Here is a 21,934-nt window from a genome sequence, read left to right as displayed (position 1 = left end):
ATACCTCTCAACAATGCAGAGACAGACTGGCAAAAGCAATAGCTGATTCCACAAATAGATCATATAAGGCAAAATATCTAAGGGTTTGCAATTGTTGGTCTACAAATAATTGCCATCCTTTTTCCTCAATATCACTACAGGTATTCCAATGCCTACTCAACTTAGCTCCCTCTGGCTCATTGTATAGCTCAATCAGAGTTCATCTTGCAGCAATATCTAGATTTCAGGAGATCCTGGAACCAAAAGTCTTTATGGTCAGACAGGCTCATAAAATCATTTTTAAAAGGGCTATTTGGAGCTTACCCCCGCCAATAAAAAAAAATGGCAATTGCATGGCAGCTTAGCACAGTCTTTGCACCATTGATGCGATAGCCTTTTGAGCCTATACACAAGGCGGACATCAAATATCTTTCACAGAAGACAGCTCTTCTCATAGCCCTTACATCTGCTGGAAGAATTAGCAATATACAGGCATTCACATACCAGGACTATACTTGCAATTTAAAAAGGATAGTTTTATTGTGCATACTAACCTTCATTTCTTACCTAAGGTTCCAACAGATTTTCACCTTAATTAACCAATTGCCTTAAAGACGTACTTTCAGAACCCTCCAAACATAGCAGAAAGATTGCTTTATTCCATGGATGTTAAAAGGTGCTTAACATTTTAGATCAATATCGAAAAGAAAAAAAACTTGATAAACTTTTGGTCACCAAGATAGAGAAAAGCTGTGTCACGAGTTAGTATAACATTCAGCAGCCATAGCCTTTTGCCACGAAAAAGCAGGAAGACCGCTTGCAACCAAAGTACGTCCTCATTCCAAAAAGAAGCGTGGCAACCTCTACAACTCTTTTTGATGCAGTATCATTACCTGACATATGCAGGGCAGCCACATGACAAACAGACATACCTTTACCAGGCACCATTGTCTAGATGCAACTACCAACCAAGATGCAGCTGTGGCTCAAGCAGATCTTCACAACTTATTTCAATGAGGTGAGGTATTGTTATAAATTGTAACATGGAAATTAATGTATATATACATGTATTAGATATTTCTCGCTTATAAACTACAACCCTTATATTATACTACCGGCCTCTGCAATTTTCTATACATGTTAGATCAAGTTATTACTGCTTGCTATTCGGATTCAAGCATGTGAATCTATGAAAAATTCAGTACTGGAGAAACAAGAAGTTACTTATCAGTACACTATGGTTCCCCAGTATTGATGTATTTTATATATTCACATGAGAGACACCCATCTCCCCTTCAGGCGCTCAGAACATTGATTGACAGAGATATTAGTATTCCGTATTTAGTACTCTTGTGCACTGAAATCTAAGGTTTGGTAGCTCTGGAAGAGTTGACTGAAGCAGCGGCTGCTCTCTGATTGGCTGGTGTTTGGTTCTTTCTACAATGATGTGGATTAGTATACAATCTCATGGGGTTTTCCTTTAATTTTTAGTTTGTTTGATTAACACTGATAACTATAATAACCGTGGGCCTCCCACCTCAAGATTCAACATGTGAATCTATGAAAGATATCAATACTGGAGAACCACAGTGTATTGGTAAGGAACTTGTTTTTTTCATCAGTACTAGTATTGCTATTCATTGACACGCCTGTTTGCAGTCAACAGACTTTTCAAGCGGTGCCCAATTGTTCCTTATGGATATACCCTTTGAATGCTGCAAGGCAGATTCCACACTAAGATGCTTTAGAGAGAGCAGTGCCACAGTACGCTCCCTGAGCTTATCTACCCTGTCTCACCAGCTGAGTGAATCCTACGGTTCCTTTCGCGGTTTCAGCTGGGGTACCCCATACAGACAGCCACTTCAGCCTCAGCAAGGTACCCAGCAGTTTCACAGTTCAGGGTGTGGTGACTCCCTAGTCAGGGACAACATGCGTATGTCCTCCCCCATCAACCACCCCAGAACCCTGTGCCCCAAAAGCAGATCCACCTACCAAACCCCCCTACCGTGCTCTTAGTGGAGCACAATCACCCTTCTGAAGGCAGAATCCAATGACTCTCACCGGGTTCGCAGGCCAAAACATCTGAAAGGTAAGATTGTCCAGAAGGAATACATCTTACACTTCACAGCCACTCCCCCACACCTTCTACTATCCCCTGGAATGGCTGACGGAGGGCCATCTGCCCATCTCACTGAGGGGAGTGCAAGCCCCTATTGGCCAAAGGGTCTATCAAGAGGGTGCTAGCTATCAAGAGGGTGCCTGTGCCAGAAGAGGATCGTGATTGTTATTCCCGCTACTTTCTGGTGACAAAGAAGGACGGAGGCCTTCATTCTATTTTAGACCTGCACCCTCTCTCAAAATGCCTACACTGGCCTAGGTTTTGTCTGCCCTTGACCCTGCAAACTTGATGGTGGTATTGGATCTGCAGGCCTCCTATCTCCATACACCGGTCCTGCAGGCCCATCAGCTCTACCTGTGGTATGGAGGTGGTAGCAGCACACCTTGAGAGGTCGGTTTATACCTACCTTGATGACTGGCTGTTGAAGGTGGGCTTGACCCAGACAGTCGTCAACCACCTCCAGACTATGGCGAACACTCCTGTCATCTTTGGGGTTCACTGTCAGTGTTCCGAAGTCATACCTGACTCCTTTACAGACACTCAGCTGTTTTGGCTAATCCCCACTCCCACCTTTGAGATTCTTTGAATTATTTAACCCAATCCTTAGTGGGGCTTTTCGGTTCTGCTTATGCAGTGCTCCTGGAGAATTGATCACCTGTCTTGTATTGATACAGGGACATTCTCTGTATATAACATACCACCTTATGCATAGAAAAACCAATTCAAGAAGAAATATTTGACATTTCTCTGTCGAGAGGTCATAGTAGTAAGATTTTGACACATTTGTCTAGACTCTTGAAGCATGTCAGTTTTTTCCCGTTAGAACCCTCACCCTTGACAAAGGTGAACATGGAACATCGTTCTTATTCATACAAGTTTGTGCATGAACCTGATATGGGAGTACCGATCTCAATGGCTCCATCCACAAGCTTCTCTAGATCCCTGAGTAAGCAGATGATTTAAACCTTTCCAGGTTTTAAAGGATTAACTCATCAACAATTCTGTCTTAGACATTGACTCTAGCACAGCAACTTCACAACAGGCAGGCAGTGATATACCCAGATTCAAACTGATACTAATAAAATTGTCATTAAAACAGAGGCGATATTATCAGTCTCCTCCAAATTCATGCAGTGTCTGAACAACTGCGACATTTGACTTGAATTGAGGGATCAGTGAACACTCACCAGCATTCACCAACCTCACCGAGGATTACATTTAAGATTAGTTTAAATTGAACCTCAAGCATTGCCAGACACTTATAAATGCAAAGAGTGAGGTTGCCATTGACGGTGTCTCAGGATAAGTTATTGATCAATACAATCAAATTTAGAACCAGTCTCTTAAGCATTGGCAGCTGCAACACTTTGTGCATTGGAGCATAAATCCCAAGTTACTGGTTCTTTCATATTTTATAGTAGACTGTTCTAGTGCACAAAAAAGTGGTGCCTTAGACTTAACACAGGGGAAGACAGGCTAACCTCTCTTATTGAGCCATTAAGTGGTAAATCATGGGATGCTTCAGGTGGTGGAATGGTTTGCCAAGGCCATCATGGTAGCAACAAACACATGAAAAATATAAACATCAAGGCGCATATTCAACAAATATTCACGCAGCGCAGCAAGCCACCTCACCATGCTGCGCGAAAGGGCAGGAATGTGCTTTATTTAACATTATACAGGGGTACCTTCCTACACAAAAAGAACCCACATGGGCATTCTCCTCTTTCTCACAGTGCAGCACTCATAGAAAGAGGAACAATTGAGGAGAAATAAAGATATTTCTCCTCGCTATACCTCTCCTGGGGAGGGGTAGCAATTTGCACACATTCTCAGGACTACCATTAGTGGTAAATATGGGAATGCGCCAAAAACCATGGGTGGATTCGTGGACACCCACGCTTCACCCATGGAACGCCGCCCTGGGGCAAAGCGACGTAAGGCATCAATTTGTGCTGCCTTGCATTACTCCAGATTTATCAAGACATACAGGGCCACGCAGAATCACCTTACTTGGCTTCGTAAATCTCATTTAGGTTTTGCGTCACACTTATGCCCCCTTGAATCGTGCAAAGGTGACGCAAACCTTAATAAATCTGGCACCAGGTATATAGATTTTTAGGAAGCAAACAGAAATTTAGTAAAAATGTGAGTAAAAATGACAAGAAAACTGTAATGAAGTAAGAAGTGTCCAATAAGTTATCAGTGTTAATAACATAGGCAAGTGAAAAGATCTTGAGAATGTGAAGGGTTTTCCACATTACCTTCCAGTGAATTCCACCCGCTCTCCCTGGCAAGTAAGTTGGCCTGATACATTGCCTATCATTGGATAGTATCCCTAATCCACAGGAATAAATACCTCCTGCAAATTATGGAAAATAATTTACAAGTCTTATATATTTTCTGTGAAATATAGATTTTGAAACCTCTGTTAGTGTGTGCAATAACAGTAGCCAAATAAGTACAATTTGAGTATTATGACTGTGTGGGTCATCACAGTATATTTTGTGTGCACTTGATAATGGGCATCAAGGGATGAGTGAAGGTTTTCAGGCAGACAGTATTGAAACAGTGTAAATGAAGAAGAGGGTTTTGCAATTGTGGTATTCACCAATAGAATAAAGGGGTGCAGGTGCATCACAACAAAGAGAGGCTGGAGCATGTACTTAAATGAAGATATGATTCAAAAGAAGAAGTTATGTTGCACCTGGGATGGAGGTGTTTTTAAGGTGAGATAGTAATACCAATTCTGTTTTGCTTAAGGACACTGTGGTTGCTTTGGAGGCCCTTTCTCGCTACTGGACGAAGACCTACTCAACAGAGGGAGGGAATCTTGCCCTCACTATCTCTTCGCCACAGAGAAGTTTTAAAAACAGACTTCACCTGGACAAACACAGCAAACAAGTGCAAGAGCAGTTGCAGGTAAGTCTTCTGAGCCAATAAACTGGTTTCAGTCTTTAGATGGTAATCCACCAGTGCTTTGGAGAGCACACACATGCAGTTCACAGCCTGTAACCCAGGCTAGCAAACAGGCAGCAACATTGAGCACAATAGTCATCAGCATCAGCCACAAACCCACAGTGATTTCTCGACCAATTCAGCGATGGCTCATAGCATATGCCGCTGTCATAGATTAAATTACCTGCACTAAAGAAGCCATGATCCAAGCAAACCACATCAGACATACCTGACTTCCCTCACTAATATTGCTCCTAATACATGCTGAGGATGAACGACTGGGTGAGGGTCAGAGCTGCAGCCTCCGTTTAGAGAAGTGGAATACAAGCATAGAGACGCATAAATGTATAATAAATTGTAACCCAGATGCTTATGTTAGGCTAATCTTTCTTCATCCTGTGTCCCTGGTATTATAGTATAGTATCTTCCTGTAGGCAGGAAAGGCAGAGCTGTGACCTCATGATGAGGCACTTCTTGAGGCAGCGTGTTTGGGCGTTCAACGCGCTTCTCTTCCAGGGGGTCCTCATCAATAGTCATAAGCACTGAACAGTCCCGCCCACGTGTGTGGATCCCGGAGCACTTTTGAAAAGTATGCATATATGTATAACAGGCTCAGTACATTAGTACCTTACATATATGTTTGCAGATTTAAGAAGGCTCAAAATAGGCAGAATTTACAGAATTTTCATTTTAAGAACCAGCCAATTGCATAGAAATGCATCACTAACAAGAAGTGACCATAGAAAATCTTACCAAAAACATTTTTTTAAAGGAAAAGAAAGGAATATTTTTTTAGTAGGCTGCAATGCAAACTAATAGAAGAGAAAACTGCACAGTGCCTTTAAGAACCTCACAGTACCCCCTGTATCCCATTATGCCAGTTGGGTCAGTTCATTTTTCCGGCTCCTAGAAACAGGATACTGGGGCACTGAGCTCTGCCTTTTTGGACAAAGTCTTTTAGAAATCTTTGCAAATATTGTACTTCGAGTTTTAATTCAAAGTCTATTGATATTTAGGGTAGTTTGACACCTTTTTCTGATAGACCATTATATGATATATTTGTTCTGTTAAAAATGTTTTTACTTTTTGTGAAGTGCCCTTCCTGTGGAAAAAGAAGACACAGTGAGACCCCCACAGGCCCTGCATAATGTGCCTTTTTGAGGATAAAATTCATGATTCCTGTACCTATTGACAATCTTTCTCCAGAAGAACTTTGAAGGATCAACAATAAATCAGACTACATGGGTTGCAGCAAAAGAAGGAAGAACATGCTGCCAGAACTTCTAGAAGCCATGGAGAAGGCTAGTCTTCTACTATAGCTTCTTCTTCCCCCTCGAGGTAGATCCAAGTAAAAAAGACATCAGAAGAAGAGACATTGCTCCTGTTCGACATCGAGAAGCATTATGTAGAGGAGCATAAGGTTGCAGACTGGACACATACCTATTTGCCTGCGCTCATCAGGTACGAAGTTGAGACACAGTGAAGGAACCCGTCAGTTGCCATCGAAAACACCTCCTTCAATGATAAGATCTCAGTTGTTGATATTGAAACCACCTCCGTCTATGGCAAACCTACCTCTGTTGATGTCGAGACTGCCTCCCCCAACGACGACCTACAATTCCATAATCGAAATACTCCCAAACATATTCTCAATCATGTCAAACACTGGAAGTAGTGCTTTTGGGACATTGCTTTATGGTACATATTCACCAGGGAGAGCCACGCCACCTAACTTTTCTCCAATGCTATCACCTATAATCCTTGGCATCTCCTTCTGTCCTCACAAATCCACAGGACAGTCCACAGTTGACTCATAGACATCGTTCTAAATCTAGATCCAGCCTTAGTTTTTTAAATGGCTCTAGAGAAAGAAGCCAGTTGTCTCACTCTAGATCAAGAAGATCTAGTACAAGCCATCGCAGAACACTGTCTCCCTTATGAACAACAACCTCAAGATCTTTAATCAGAAATTGTTCTTCGGCTTCCTCTAACACATTTTCACCATGACTATCTCCAATTGGTGAATGACTTGATAACTTTAAATGAGGTGCTTGTAAGAGGTGCAACTAAGTTGAACATTACTATGACTGCTCCTACTCCATCTACATCAGGCATCTTTGAAACCTTACATCAAAGAACTTCATCAAGACCTCTCCTCCCTCTGGTCCCGGGTCTTCTTGAACCTCCAATGCAAACATTCCTGACACCTGCACCTACAAAGTTGGCTCCATATAGGCTCTTGAAGAAGTATAACCCTCCTGACCAACATCTTCTCTTTCTCAGCGCAGCTCCACCACCATATTTGTTAATTGTGGCTACAGCAAGGAAGTCACACGTAGTAGCACCATTGTCTCCCATACTACCGGATAAGGAGAGCAAAAGAATAGTCTCTGTGGGAAGAGAAATATTTAGAACATCAGCTTTTACAATGCCCATTAAGGGAGGTATGATCAATCTCTTTGGGTCTCTCTACAAAGGTTACGGATAAACTCCCTAAGGAAGACAGGCAAGATTTTCAGGATGGCATTAATGAGAGAATGCTTGTATCAAATCAAATCATTAGTCCAGCTGCTGACATATCAGATTTATCCGCTCATGGTTACTGCCATGTTATATGGAGAAGCTCATGACTTAGACTAACAGGTCTAAAACCGTAAGCGCAAAATAGAACCCTGAACCTGCCAATCTCAGGAAAAACGCGTTTGGATTTCAAACGGATGACGACATGCCACAGACGAAGACTGAATTGGATACAGTAAAAGATGTGGGCCTAGAAATGAAAAAAACAATTTAGAAGGAGGTACAGGCCCTATGATAGCTGCTATAATCCTCAGGGGGTTGACACCCCTCACTGGTTGCACCACAAGCAGCAACGTCTCCTAAAGCAGTCATACAATCCAAAAGAACAGGAGGTCAACATCAGCAATCTGCAGCGGGAAAGACTCTAAACAATGACAACGAGTCACATCTTCCCCCAGATCTGTCAGTCACTCAGGTGGGAGGAAGTATTGTAACATGATTTTCAGAGTTTCTGCTGATAACTGCACACAGATGGGTCTTTAATATTGTTCAGAGTGGCTGTTCTTTTCTTTTCTTTTCAAGTCCCCTTCCTCCAACCAAAACGTCATCTTATCAACAAGTTCTATTTCAGGAAGAGGAGAACATTTTACTGCAGAAAAAAACAGTGGAGGAAGTTCCTTTGCATCGAAATGGATTGGGAGTGTATTCCTGATACTTATTGTTGCAGGAAAAAAGGATCAATACAGGAAGCAAAACATTTGCAAAATGGATGGCTGTTGTCGCACCACATCTGAGAAAACAAAATATTAATCTACTCTTACATAGACAACTGTCTGTAAAAGGAAAATCCTCCAAAGAAACAATGAGCCATTTTCAAGTATGTCTCCATACACTAACCAAGTTAGATCTTCTGGTAAAATACAATAAATAGGCAGTAATTGTCAAGATTTATTTAGTAAAACTGTCATCTTCAGAAATAAAGTCCATCCAAACTAGTCTCCAAAAGTTGTTGCGTGAAAAGCTTCTCTTTATTCAATCTGTTTTTGACAAAATACAGCCAACACGTTTTGCTCTCACTCAAGCTTCTTCAGGGATGTAACATACAAAATCCAATAAGAATTTATTTTTAAACATTCAGTTACACACTATTCAATTTAAAACACTTAGGGCCAGATGTGCATCCCTTTTTTGCAAAAAAGGGTAATAGCATGTACAAATACTATTAGCATTTGCAACTCTCGCTATTAGGAAGGGGCGTCCCTTCCTAATAGCGAGTCAACATGCTATGCACTAGTGTTTTGCGGCCTCAAAACACTTGCAGTTTACCACCTACTTCAAGTAGGTGGTAAACCACTCGCAAAGGGGGAGGGGCCCCCTGAGGACCCCTTCCCCTTTGTGAGTATGTTGGAAAATATTTTTTAAGAGCGGGCAGTGGTCCCAGAGACCACTGCCTGCCCTTAAAAAAATGAAACAGAAAAGTTAAATTTTTCGTTTTTAAATGCATCCCGTTTTCCTTTAAGGAAAACGGGCTGCATTTAAAAAAAAACTTCTTTATTTAAAAGCAGTCCCAGACATGGTGGTCTGCTGAGCCCAGCAGGCCACCATCCCTGGGAGGGCCTGTCATTCCCAATGAGCTCGCAAATTGCGAGAGGCTCATTAATATTCATGAGCAATTTGCGATGCGCTATATTGCAGGTCGTACATCTGGCCCAATATTTTACAATTACAGACAACCTCAACTGCTGCTTCCAAGTAGCAGCTGTGACTGCCTGTGAAGCATGGAGGGATACAGGGGGTACTGTGATGTTCGTAAAGGCATAGTGCCAGATTGCTCTACTTTGCTTTGCATTTCAGCCTATTAGCTAACAATGCTTCATATTCCCTTTCGTTTTCCCTTTTAAAAAGATTTGTGGAAGATTTCTTATTGTCATTTTGTTATAGTGACGTATCTCTATGCAATTTGCTTTTTAAAAAAATGAAAATTCTATGAAATCTGTCAATTTTTTACCTTCTTTTGGCTGCAAACATATATGTAAGGTACTATGGTACATAGTTTTTTATACATATATGTATGCTTTTAAAAAGTGCTCTGGGATCTCCACACATGGGCGGAACTATTCAGTGCTTATGACTTGTATGAGGATTCTCCAGTGAGAGAAGTAGGATTACAGATGAGTAACTTTTCCTTCTTCAGGGGGGACTGTTGAGCACTGTCAGCAGGTGACCATCCTTCTGGCGAGTACTGTAGTGCCTCTGCCACGTTATGATGATTAGAGTAAGCCATCAAGGACAGTCAGGCTTGTTGAACATTGCCCCCTTGCGTGTTACAACGAAGCTTGCCTCCCATTTGTTTTAAAAGGTTGTCACTGGGTCATTTCTAAGTATAACTACACCTTAATGTGTGATCTACGATATTTAAAATTATGTTTATATGTTAATTTCACGTTTCTCTATGTGATAACATTAACTTAATAATTTAAACTCTAGGCTCATGCTTTGCAAGGATATAGAAATAGATAGACATGAATGTATGCTTTATAAATGGACATGAGCACGTAGTATAGGATTTCAGTTTCAGCACTGAGGCCATTGTAATTTTATGTAATATTACCGTTGAGGCGGTGGGCTAAGATAATGTATAAGTTATCTGATGGAGACCTCTAGATCCATATTCTTTCCCATAGGATATTCTCCAGGTGTGAGACTTGATCCGGAAGGTTATGAGCTGTAGTCCTTCACACCGGAAGGTGGCGTCGTCCAGCTTCACGTCAGCATCGTCCACAGCGTAAATGACATTGGAGGTGCCTCTCTATATGCGCCACCTTGGAGCGCTGATGTCAGTTCTTTCCTTTCCACACCAGATAGAGCAGATCCCGTCAGAGCTACCCTCAGTTGTTTTCTGACTGGCTTGTTTCTGACTTTTTGTCAACTCTTTTTTGAGAGATTTGATTTCCTGGTGTGACAGTATGTCCCCTAAGAAACCAACTGGTTCACAACCATATGGTGCCTGTCACCAGCAGATGTCTATGACAGACCCACACTTAGTGTGGTGCTAGGAAAGGGACCACACCTCCAAGATCTGCTAGGACTGCCGCAAGCTCCTCGCCACCGATGTCAGACGACCCGACGACTCTCGGTTGCGCAGAAGGTCCTGTGACTGTTCATGGAGCCGCACCCAGCGACTGTAGTCACACTCAAGGTATCAGGGAAGTCAAGAAAAGTGTCACAAGCACAAGTAATTGAGGAGGATTAAGAGTGGACTTCCATGCACACGTTTACAAAACACTACTGTCTGAACAGCCAGGTCCGTCACAATGAGCGCTTCACCCTTTCGGTCCTGCAGGACTTTCTGGTTTAAAGTGACTATGCACACCAACCTCTGGGGAGGCATTGCTTGGGTATCTGTTCTAAGGCAAGGAATCTGCGGATAGAAGTCTCTATCAGATGAACAAGTTACTTACGTGGGTAATACCTTATCTGGTAAAGACTCCATCTAGCCGCACACTCCTTACTGTCCCTTCCATTCTTCCCACTCTGCGAGCTGATTGGAGTGTAAGGTAGACTCTTCTCAGGGCCTTAGGTATTTCACACCAGTGGTCAGTTCTCATCGATGTTCTGCACTTATGACGTGGTAAGTAGCGAAAGTAACCAACATCAGCGTGCTGGTGCAACGCCTATATAGATCCTTTGCATGTAATTTCTTGTGCAGACACTGCCGCCATTGCTGATGTGGAGCAGAAAGATGCTAGCTAACGGCATGCAGGAGAACTGCTCAAAAACCTCAGGATCCAGTTTGACGCCTGGGGAATAAGGTAAGGAATCTGCGACTTGATAGAGTCGCTAACAGATAAGGCATTATCAAAGGTAAGTAACTTGTTCTGCAACAGCTGTAACGTTTTTATATTGTTTATGTCTGAGTCACATTTTATATTGTGATGAGTTTAATTGGCAATGCCTTTTTAGCATCATCATCATCATCATCATCATCATTATGTGACAGGGCTGTGACACATATTCCTGTGACATCACTTCCTGTGACAAAATAAAATGATTGTGCATTGCCTTTGGTAATAAAGCCTACACCTGATTTTAGCAGGTTGCTTTCCTGGTCCCTTGGAGGACGGCTGAGATGTCCAGTGCTGGTGGGTACTAACGTCAACCAAAAGATTTTTTGGTTTCGCAAATTAAATGGATCCGTGTAGCTAGCTAAGGTGTCTGCAGAACTGGGAAAACATGGGTCTCACCAATCTCTCTTCGGGCCCGGTTCCCCAAGGCATAGTTCTCCAGCATGGAGACTATCTCAGAACTGCCAGAGATTCTGAAGAGTTAAATAATACTATTTGTGGGATCACTCATGTGCTCTGCAAACTAGAGGAACATTACAATCACTTTATAAATGTTCTTTTAATAGTTACCTAGGGTGTAGGTAATACAAGGAAATTATGATTAGATTGTGTAAAACATCTGAAAGAAACACGTTAGTTATAGATTGCTTACCTTAGCATTAACCCCAGGCGTCAGACTGGATCCGGAAAGCTTTTTCGTCAGCAGTACCTCTGCGAGTCAGAAGGTGGCGTCGGTCGGCTCCGCGTCCGTTGTTGGCGTCCTGTCGCTGGGATGACATCGCGGTAGCTACTTAGATGCCGCCCTTGCGCACTGACGCCAGTTCTTTTTTTTTACGCTCTAGCCAGCGCAGATTTGGGAAGAGGGGTACCTCCAGTCACTTTTTGACTTACTTTTTCTCGACTTTTGTCGACTTCTTATTCGAGTCTTTGACTCCTAAGGAGCACGAGGGATATCCCGGCTTCAAGCTATGCGGTTCCTCTCATCGGATGATGTCGGTGACGGATCTGCACCGCGCGTGTCTTTTTTGCCTGGAGCGCAACCACGACCTCAACTCGTGCTCTGTCTGCCGGTCGATGGTGCTGAAGGCTTTGCGGAAGCGGTCCCGGAAGCTGCTTGAGGTCGGGCAGTCGGCTCCGTGCCGTTCGAGGGCCCGGTCACGAGGGAGGTCGAGGAACCGGTCGCAGATCCACCATCATTCCGGTTCCAAGTCTTTGAAGTCTTCGCACTCGGGGATGGGTAAGTCAAAGCATAAGAAGAAGTCAAAGAAGCATCATCACTCTTTGACTTCTCATCGATCGGCCGATCTGACGGGGGACGCGGGTGATACCCCACCCGCGGCTCTGCATGCGGAGTCCGCAGAGTCGACTCCGCATTTCCCTCCCTTTCCAGGACCTTGAGCGACTCCCGCCCAGCTTTGTACGTTCTACGAGGCAATGCACGCCATCTTTGGGTGCCCCGAACACGCCGGCGCGCCTTTGGGCCCTGCGGAATCGGAATCGGTTGGGGGGCCTAGGTCTTCTCATCCGGCGGCTCCGGCCCCAGCACTGCAGGCCCTCTTGGATCCAGGCCTGGATCTGGATCGACGCCGGTTGACCTCATTACGCCTCCACCGGTGCCGCTTCCTCCAAAACCACTCGACGCCGGTCAGCCCCTCGGCCTGCGTCGACCCTTGCCTCCGACCCGACGTGGATCTGGAGCCGGACCTGCATCGTCCGACGCCGAATCTGGCGCTGAGAGGTGTTTTTATGCCCCTGTTCACTCCTGGGGCCTCTTTTCAACCAGAATGGCACCCAGATACTGAGAAGGAGGACTGGAAGGGGTCAGGTGACACTCTAGCTGACCAGGAAAGTGAATATGACTGGAGAGAGGAACTGGGGGATGCCATTGGTTTGGACACCTTGCCTGACCTTGGCATGTTGTCTCCTCATACCGTGGCTACGGAGGAAGGAACATCGTACTCAGTGGTGTTGCTTAGGGTGGGCGAGGCTCTCAACCTCGAGCTTCCTACAGTGGCTGTCAGGACTAACGTCCTGACAGAGCTGCTTCAGCCGGCTGCGAGATCTCCGGAGCCCTTGCTTCCGTTTAATGAGGCCCTCACCGACATCCTCTTGGGCACGTAGTCCAGGCCCAACACAGGGGCTCCCGTGGACAGGATGATTGCCTGACGCCACCGCCTGGCTCCGGGCGACCACACTTTCCTTTCCTTCCTTTCCCAACACCCCACCCCGGAGAGCTTGGTGGTCCAAGCCTCCACTTCCAAAAGCACCTTCCCTACCGCTCCCCCAAAAAGGGAATCCAAGAAGCTGGACCGTCTTGGAAAGAAAATTTGCAGCAAGTTACCCAACCTTCGCTCGCCCGGGGACATGTAAACAACCGTTGTGGTTCCAGGGGCCAGCGGGCGGGCCAGTCCGCCAACATCCCCACTGCAGCAGCCTCCAAACCCTCCTAGTCCGACCTTTCAGGCCCATCAAACACCAGTGGGCGACCCAAAATGTTCCCTGTCTTTTTACCTGGACCGCACAAAACAATTCCGGGTGGATGACCAGCTCTTTGTTGGCTACGTGGGCGCCAAAAAAGTTTGGGCCGTACACAAACGGACTATCTCTCGGTGGGTCATTTTGTGTATCAAGGCTTGTTATTCTCTGGCAAAAAAGGAGCCTCCAGTGGGGTTGCATGACCATTCCACCAGGGCAACGGCAGCCACTGCTGCTTTAGGGCGAGGAGTTCCTCTGAATGATATCTGTCAGGCAGCTCGATGGGCATCGTTGCACACCTTTACCAAACACTACTGCCTGGACAGTCAAGTCCGGAGAGATGGCTTCTTTGGCCGTTCTGTTCTCCAGGACTTTCTGGTGTGATATTGGTTCGCAGACCCACCACTGGGGTTGGTATTGCTGGGGTATCTATTCTAAGGTAAGGATTCTATAACTAACGTGTTTCTCTCAGATGAAGAAGTTACTTACCTTTGGTAACAATATATCTGTAAGAATCATTAGATAGTTATAGATTCCTTATCACCCCACCCATCCTCCCCGTTCTGCGAACTGATTTTTGGGGTTAAGGATATCCTTTCAGGGCCCTTGTTTTGTGCACCAGTGGATAGTGTCTTGCATGGCTCTGCATTTCTGGCGTGGAAAGTCGTGTACAGAACTGATGTCAGCGCGCGAGGGCGTCGTCTAAGTAGCTACTGCAACGTTATCCCAGCGACACAACACCAACGATGGACGCAGAGTCGACCGACGCCACCTTCCGACGCGCAGAGGTACTGCTGATGAAAAAGCTTTCAGGATCCAGTCTGACGCCTGGGGGTAATTCTAAGGTAAGGAATCTATTAACTAACTAATGTTTCTTACAGATATATTGTTACCGAAGGTAAGTAACTTGTTCATTAGTACTGGTAAATGTTAGAAAGATAAACCAGTATAACATAGCTTACATCGTATTAAGGGGTCGGAAGAACACTTTTGGGTATTTCTACTAATTTATGATCAAGTTCACTCATACCTCCCTTAAGTCAGCAAGAGTGAGTGTAGAGATTGTGTTCCAAGGTCATCATAGGCAGAGCATTCAGTTTCATATTACTTTAGGAGGGTAAAGGGATCATAAAATAATACTAAATAATGGCAGTTTGGCACTGTAGAAAATGAATAAATGAGTGATAAATGGTTGTTCAGGCATCCAGCAGATGGTTAAGGGTATTTGAGAGATGACACACATTCTTATGTGACCTGGACTCCACCAATAATCTGGTGGTCTTGGCTCACATGGAGAAGATTCTCGGGAGGGCGCTCAGTGCCAGTGTTTTGGTCATACAAAAAGGTATGCATGTCTTCGAGGGATGCACAAGAAGACCCTTTGGCGGCAGAGTGGCTGTTGTGCAGAGCTAGCAGGTCATATTTTTGAATCTTCACAACGATAACTAGAATTTCATCCTTCAGAAGTACATAATTTGTGCACCATGGTTTAGATAACATAACACTTATTGTTACAACAGGAAGAGAAGTTACTTTGTGTGGTTTGCTGCATATATGCTAAATATCACTAGGGCAAATTCTCTAAATGTGAGCTTTTGATATCAAAGTAAAATCACAACACAACAATGATTTTAATATCTATTCTGAATATTTCTTTTCCCTGACCTAGTTTTCTCTCGGAAACGATTTGCATGTGGAAGTCCAAGGGAAAGGCAAAGCAACCCTGACGGTGAGTAATAATGTGTAAACTAAGACTGGATTAGCTCTACAAGGTTTGTTTTCACACCCACAGGTGTCACAAGTGAACTTAGTTCAATAGAACAGTGATTGAATGTGAAAAACAGGTTGTTGTAGCCCCACACAACCACACTCAATACATTGCTGAAGTGGCATCTGTCTTTAGGGTTACTAACGGTTCATAAACAGGCATCCAGGGATACAGTGGCAATTTAGAAGCCCAATGTTGTTCTTTACAATATCACACACAAACACTGTGTTCAAAAGTCCAAGGGAAAGGCAAAGCAACCCTGACGGTGAGTAATAATGTGTAAACTAAGACTGGATTAGCTCTACAAGGTTTGTTTTCACACCCACAGGTGTCACAAGTGAACTTAGTTCAATAGAACAGTGATTGAATGTGAAAAACAGGTTGTTGTAGCCCCACACAACCACACTCAATACATTGCTGAAGTGGCATCTGTCTTTAGGGTTACTAACGGTTCATAAACAGGCATCCAGGTATACAGTGGCAATTTAGAAGCCCAATTTTGTTCTTTACAATATCACACACAAACACTGTGTTCAAAAACAGACTCAACAGGCTCATCTCATTGCCTAGCACACGTAAAAAACAAAAGAACAAAATAATATTAAAATAGCAGTAATGCATGCTACGAACAACCAGAATGAAATTAACATTCCTACCAAAGTTAAAATGGCATCTAGCTACCTAACCCCCTAAAAGGAGGCGAAAGGAGGTGCAAGTGGCGAGGAGCAAGTGGCGTGGAGCTTGGCGTGGAGCTCGGAACGATTGTCGGGTTGTGTTGCGAGCAGTTACCTGCTCCCGCAGGTTTCCCGGAGGGCTCTCTCCCGCTTCCCCGGCTTTCTTGTTTTAACCGCGTCCTGTTATACGGGCGCTTCAAGTGGGGGCAGGAACGGCCATTGACGGCACCGCAGTGCTGCTGCGGTGCTGCTGGTGCGGTGCTGCGGGAGTAAAGGAACCTTGACCTGCGATACGGCCATTTTAAGCGGAGGTAGGAACGGCTGCTACCGTGGTGCTAAGACCCTGGGTGCTGTAGGTGGTAAAGGAGCCTTGACCGGCGGTACTGCTGGTGCAGCGGTTGCTGCTGGGTCAGAGGAGCCTTGGCCTGTTGCCTGCAGTCTGGTTCTGTGTAAACACCAAGGATACACTAAGAGCAGAGCCAAACCGAGGAGTGGAGTGGAGAGAAGTGCTTACATCTACCGTCTATGTGACCGGCTCTTGATCCCGCTCCTGCTACGGAAGGATTGCCCAGCCTTCTCCCTGTATTTTTTTGACAACGATAAATAACAACAAACAGCAATGAATAAGTGAGTGAATGGCGAGTGACAAGTGGTTAGAGGTACGAGACGCGACGTGAGCGACAGCCAAGGTTAACCAGACAGTAAGTCGCTGAGCCGCTGGAGTCTGTAATAAATCTGTAAATCTTTAAAATCAGTGAAATAAATTAAAGGGGCAAGTGATAATAGACTTTGGCCCTGTGGAAGCGACCCTTGTCCCCTGTACTACTCCACATGCTTAGTCTATAGCCCTACCTGGAGACTGGATATTAATCAATTAACAAACTAATTATTTATTTAATAAGTAACCAGTAGTACCGGTGGATTTAGTGCTGAGGTTGTGATTTGGGGGTATTTTCCTGGGAGGTTTTGGAGGTGCGTTTTGCTCCATTAAAGGACACGTTGGTTCTGTCACTGGCCCATATTGATTCTCTGAAAGAGGCAAAGTTTGCCTCACCTTAGAGGGTGAACTATGAGGTCGGGAAAGGAGCGACCACCTTTTCCTCCTATCAAAAGGAAAAGAAAAATACAACAAACACTAATATTGGACACGTTTAAAATAAAATGGGCAGGCGACACACAGCCCCTTAAACCATCTAAGGTCCACACATTTAGGAAACTGGGAAAATCGCCGTCAAAGTTTGATTTTATGAAAGATCCAATTGGTGCTATGCTAACAATGCTAACTAACTCATGTGATCTTCAAACTCCAATTACTCCAATTAAACCACTGAATAGAGAGAATATTATATCCCCTAAGCAAGGAGTAAGTGAACCAGCCCACCCTGAGTCTGAAGTTGAAGTCGAACGAATCGCAAATTCAACTAAAGACCAACTTAGCCATTGGGGTCAAATAACGGACCTAGAGATGTTAACCATCCCACTTTCTGGTCGTTCACAACAAGAGGACCCAAAGTGCACGAGTCCAATGATAGGAGATACTCAGCAATTATTACCAACTAGGCACCCAATGCCAATAGAAGTGCAAGTAAAAATCAGAAAAGCTAACGGAATAGGGGGACCATCTAATCTGGGCCAAGTAAATCAACCAGATCAAATAAATCAACCAGATCAAGAAGCTCCAAATGATCTAAATGGCGGTGTCGAAACTATAAGGGATGTCAATACCCCACTGAAACCGGATCTTAGTTTGTCTAAAATAAATTCCGTGCAAAAACTGGACCAGCCGAAATTTAATCAAAATAACAGAGATCAAACTAATAAGGATAAATACAAGGGCAACCCAGAAACTCTGCAGCGTTGGAGTACTCCATATCAAAAATATGTTTTGAATAGTAGTGCACAATTTATTAATTCTTATGACGAGGGAACCTACTTGCTGGCATATGGATTTGTGAAAACTGTGATTTATAACTGTAAATAGATCGTTTTTATAACTTTTATCTGGGGGCTTTAAACTGAATAGTTAGCTGGGGAATTGAGTTAGGCACACTGACATTTCTCCAAGACGCTGATCTTCCTCTCTCTGCCTCGCCCAGCCGTCTTCTGTTATTTGCTGCTGGAGGCGGTGGGCGCCATCTTAGGTAGGGCTGGGGGTGCGCTCTAGTCGCGCTGCCCTCCCGCCCTCCCAGGCTATTTAGAGTGCTTCTTTGAAGCCCTCGTTGCCTAATTAGAGCTCTCCCTAGTGAGAGACGCTAGGGCTGCGAGCGATCTTACCTGGAACCTACTTGCTGGCATATGGATTTGTGAAAACTGTGATTTATAACTGTAAATAGATCGTTTTTATAACTTTTATCTGGGGGCTTTAAACTGAATAGTTAGCTGGGGAATTGAGTTAGGCACACTGACATTTCTCCAAGACGCTGATCTTCCTCTCTCTGCCTCGCCCAGCCGTCTTCTGTTATTTGCTGCTGGAGGCGGTGGGCGCCATCATAGGTAGGGCTGGGGGTGCGCTCTAGTCGCGCCGCCCTCCCACCCTCCTCACACCCTATATAATGTGCATCCCGGCCAGAAGGCGCAGCGGGCTGGCGCAGCGGGCGCGCCGGATGCACGCCGAAGCCGCGCCAAAGCCAAGCCCGTCTGCGCCCGTCCGCGACCGGACAAGGCCCAGGGCCTCAACCCTTGGCCCTAATCGTAAGTGGATCTGGAGTAGGAGTGACTTAGTAAGTTTTTCCTCGATTGTGTGCACTTAAGGCCACCATAGTGTAAGGGTAGGGGAGAACGAAGGTTGTAGCCATTGTCAATTCCGCTTCAGCCCAGCCCTACCAGACACCAGGGCAAGCAATCCCTCGCTGTCCTGCGGCCTCGTTAATGTGAGGTCGCTTAGCTGTCACAAACATGACATATATGACCTTCTCACTGATAAACACTATGATCTGTTGTTTATTACTGAAACGTGGCTAGACGCCAATTCCGATCCTGATATCATCCAGGCCTTACCTGATGATTATCAGATGGTGCGCTTGGACAGACCGATAGGCAGAGGAGGCGGGATTGCGATCGCCTTTAAACAACGATGGCCTTGCAAACTTGAACTAGTTGACCTGGCGGGATGTGAAGCGGGTGTTTTCTCCATAACAATCGATGGGAGCATGACTGTAAAGGGCCTGCTAATCTATCGCCCACCGGGACCTATGGCCAGCTTTAAAGGAAATCTCTTAGAGTGGGTCACAGAAACAGCGATACGGAGAGACAAGTTTTTGCTGTTGGGAGATTTAAACATCCACCTGCAAGATGCACTAGATAAAGGGGCGGTGGAGTTCCGGGAAGAACTTCACACCCTACAGCTAGAGCTAAAAGGTCAGCTGCCAACACACAATCGTGGGCACCTGTTAGACCCAATATTCGCCAACTGGGAGGGTGTTTTAGCCGCTCCCCCAGTGCCCCTGCCCTGGACAGATCATTTTTTCGTTCCGTTCACTATTTACTTGTCCAAGCATAAAGCTAGCGCTCCCACCCCTCTCAACTACCCTCGACGTAGGTGGGCAAGATTCTCCCTGCGAGAGTTTAATAAGGCTCTCACTGTGGAAGGGCCCCCAGGAGGAAATGACGTGACAACGGCAAATAAATTGCTCATTGACCGTATCACGACTGCTCTAGACCACACAGCCCCATTGGGTTGGTCAACTATAGCTGTCCACAGACAAAGAACTGCTCCCTGGTTCAGCGAGGCGCTGCGCTGTGCCAAAAGGGACTGCAAACGAGCAGAAAGACAATGGAGAATGACTTATGATGATCGGACGAAGGAGGCCTACCTTACAAAGAGACGATTCTATCATAATAAAATCCGGATAGAAAAAGCCACCTACTATGCAGACAAAATTAATGGGGCAGAAAACTCGGCCAGAGAATTGTTTAGTATATATAAATCCCTATCCACCCCAAAAACCGTTACTGGTGATGAAGATTACTCAGTAACTGCATGTAATCGTATTGCCAACTACTTTGGAGACAAAGTGCGTAAGATTTATTCCGCTTTTCCTGACACGCCACCCCTAGCGGAAGAACCTGCAGACTTAGTAGGAGCTGAAGTCGATCCAGATCTGCTACTTCACTTCACCACTCCTCCCTCGGAGGATCTTGTCAAAATCTGCAGATCCGTCAGATCCGTCAGATCTGGCTCCCCACGCGATCCTGCTTCCCCAAAAAGGTTGAATGACAGCCTAGAGACACTAGAACCCTACATCAGGCATTTGCTAGATGTCTCCTTTCGTTCCAGTTCTTTACCTGAGGACTGGAAACAGGCTGTGGTGCTTCATCTCCGGAAGAAGCCCAATATTGGCTTCGACAAGCTGGATAACCTACGCCCCATCTCTCTCCTGCCTTATTTTTCGAAGATAGCTGAGAAGGTAGTAAATAAGCAGCTAATGAAATTTGTGGAGGACAGCAACCTCCTTCATTCGACTCAATTCGGGTTTCGGCCACGCCATTCCACGGAGTCCGCCCTTCTTAGGGCTTCCGAAACCCTCAGGCAGGGCGCTGACGAGGGTCAAACTATGGCTCTCATCCTTTTAGATCTTAGCGCGGCGTTCGACACTGTGGCACATTCCATCTTGCTACAGTGTCTGAGCAAAGGTGGGGTGAGAGGGGCAGCGCTGAAATGGATTTATTAATTTCTCGTAGGCCGAGGCTTCCAAGTGAGGCAGGGTGACTATTACTCTGAGCGAATCGCTCTGGACCAGGGGGTACCGCAGGGCTCGTCCCTGAGCCCAACACTTTTTAACCTTTATGTAGCCCCGATTTCCTCCTTGGTAGAGAGCTACGGCCTCCGAATGGTATCCTATGCCGACGACACGCAGCTGGTGATCTCCCTGTCGCGCGCACCCGATCTTTCGGCGGACACCTTCAGAGCCTATATGCAAGACCTAGCTGCTTGGATGTCCGCTAATTGCCTGAAGCTTAACGGAAATAAGACCGAGGTGCTTGTCGTAGGGGGAGACCGTTCTGCGTGGACGTCGGCATGGTGGCCTCCATGCCTAGGCTCAACACCTATCCCGTGCCTGAAAGCAAAGAACTTGGGCATCTGGTTCGACTCCGACCTATCCTTCGGCCCTCAGATCAACCGGGTGGTCGGATCATGCTTTGGGACCCTCAAAAGTCTCAGGAAGGCACTGAAGTTTCTACCGGTAAAGGCCCGTCAAACCCTTGTGCATGCATTAGTCACCTCAAAGATGGATTATGGCAACCTACTCTATCTAGGGACTCTGAAAAAGAATTTGAGCCGTTTACAGGTCCTACAGAATGCTGCTGCTAGGCTAGTACTTAGACCCAGAAGAGCCGCATCTTCGGTGGCCCTTCGGTCCTTGCACTGGCTCCTGATCAGAAGTAGGGTTGATTTCAAAGCCCTCTGCATGACGCCTTATGAACCGTCCCGCTCCCTCAGATCTTCTGGCTCAGGACGCCTTGTTGTCCCCAAGGTATCTAGAGCACGGATGGGCGGAAGATCCTTTAGGTACCTTGCAGCCGTCAGATGGAACACATTACCCTTATCACTGCGTCTTGAACCATCTGAACTAATCTTTAGAGCCAAGCTCAAAAC

General features: G+C 45.3%; 1 protein-coding gene across 1 annotated transcript in view; it reads left to right on the top strand.

The window, feature by feature from the left end:
• LOC146869372 (complement C4-like) overlaps positions 1 to 21,934 on the top strand; it is a 536,657-nt gene that overhangs the window by 418,789 nt on the left and 95,934 nt on the right. Inside the window, exons 30-31 of the mRNA XM_085599650.1 lie at positions 4,862 to 5,020; positions 15,566 to 15,625. Of these exons, the coding sequence (XP_085455776.1) occupies positions 4,862 to 5,020; positions 15,566 to 15,625 (219 nt within the window). The remainder of the gene's footprint in view (positions 1 to 4,861; positions 5,021 to 15,565; positions 15,626 to 21,934) is intronic.

The sequence above is a fragment of the Triturus cristatus genome, chromosome 1_1 (assembly GCF_964204655.1).
Source record: "Triturus cristatus chromosome 1_1, aTriCri1.1, whole genome shotgun sequence".
NCBI lineage: Eukaryota > Metazoa > Chordata > Amphibia > Caudata > Salamandridae > Triturus > Triturus cristatus.
Note: the sequence above shows the minus strand (reverse complement) of the source record. Positions and strands in the feature narration are given on the sequence as shown.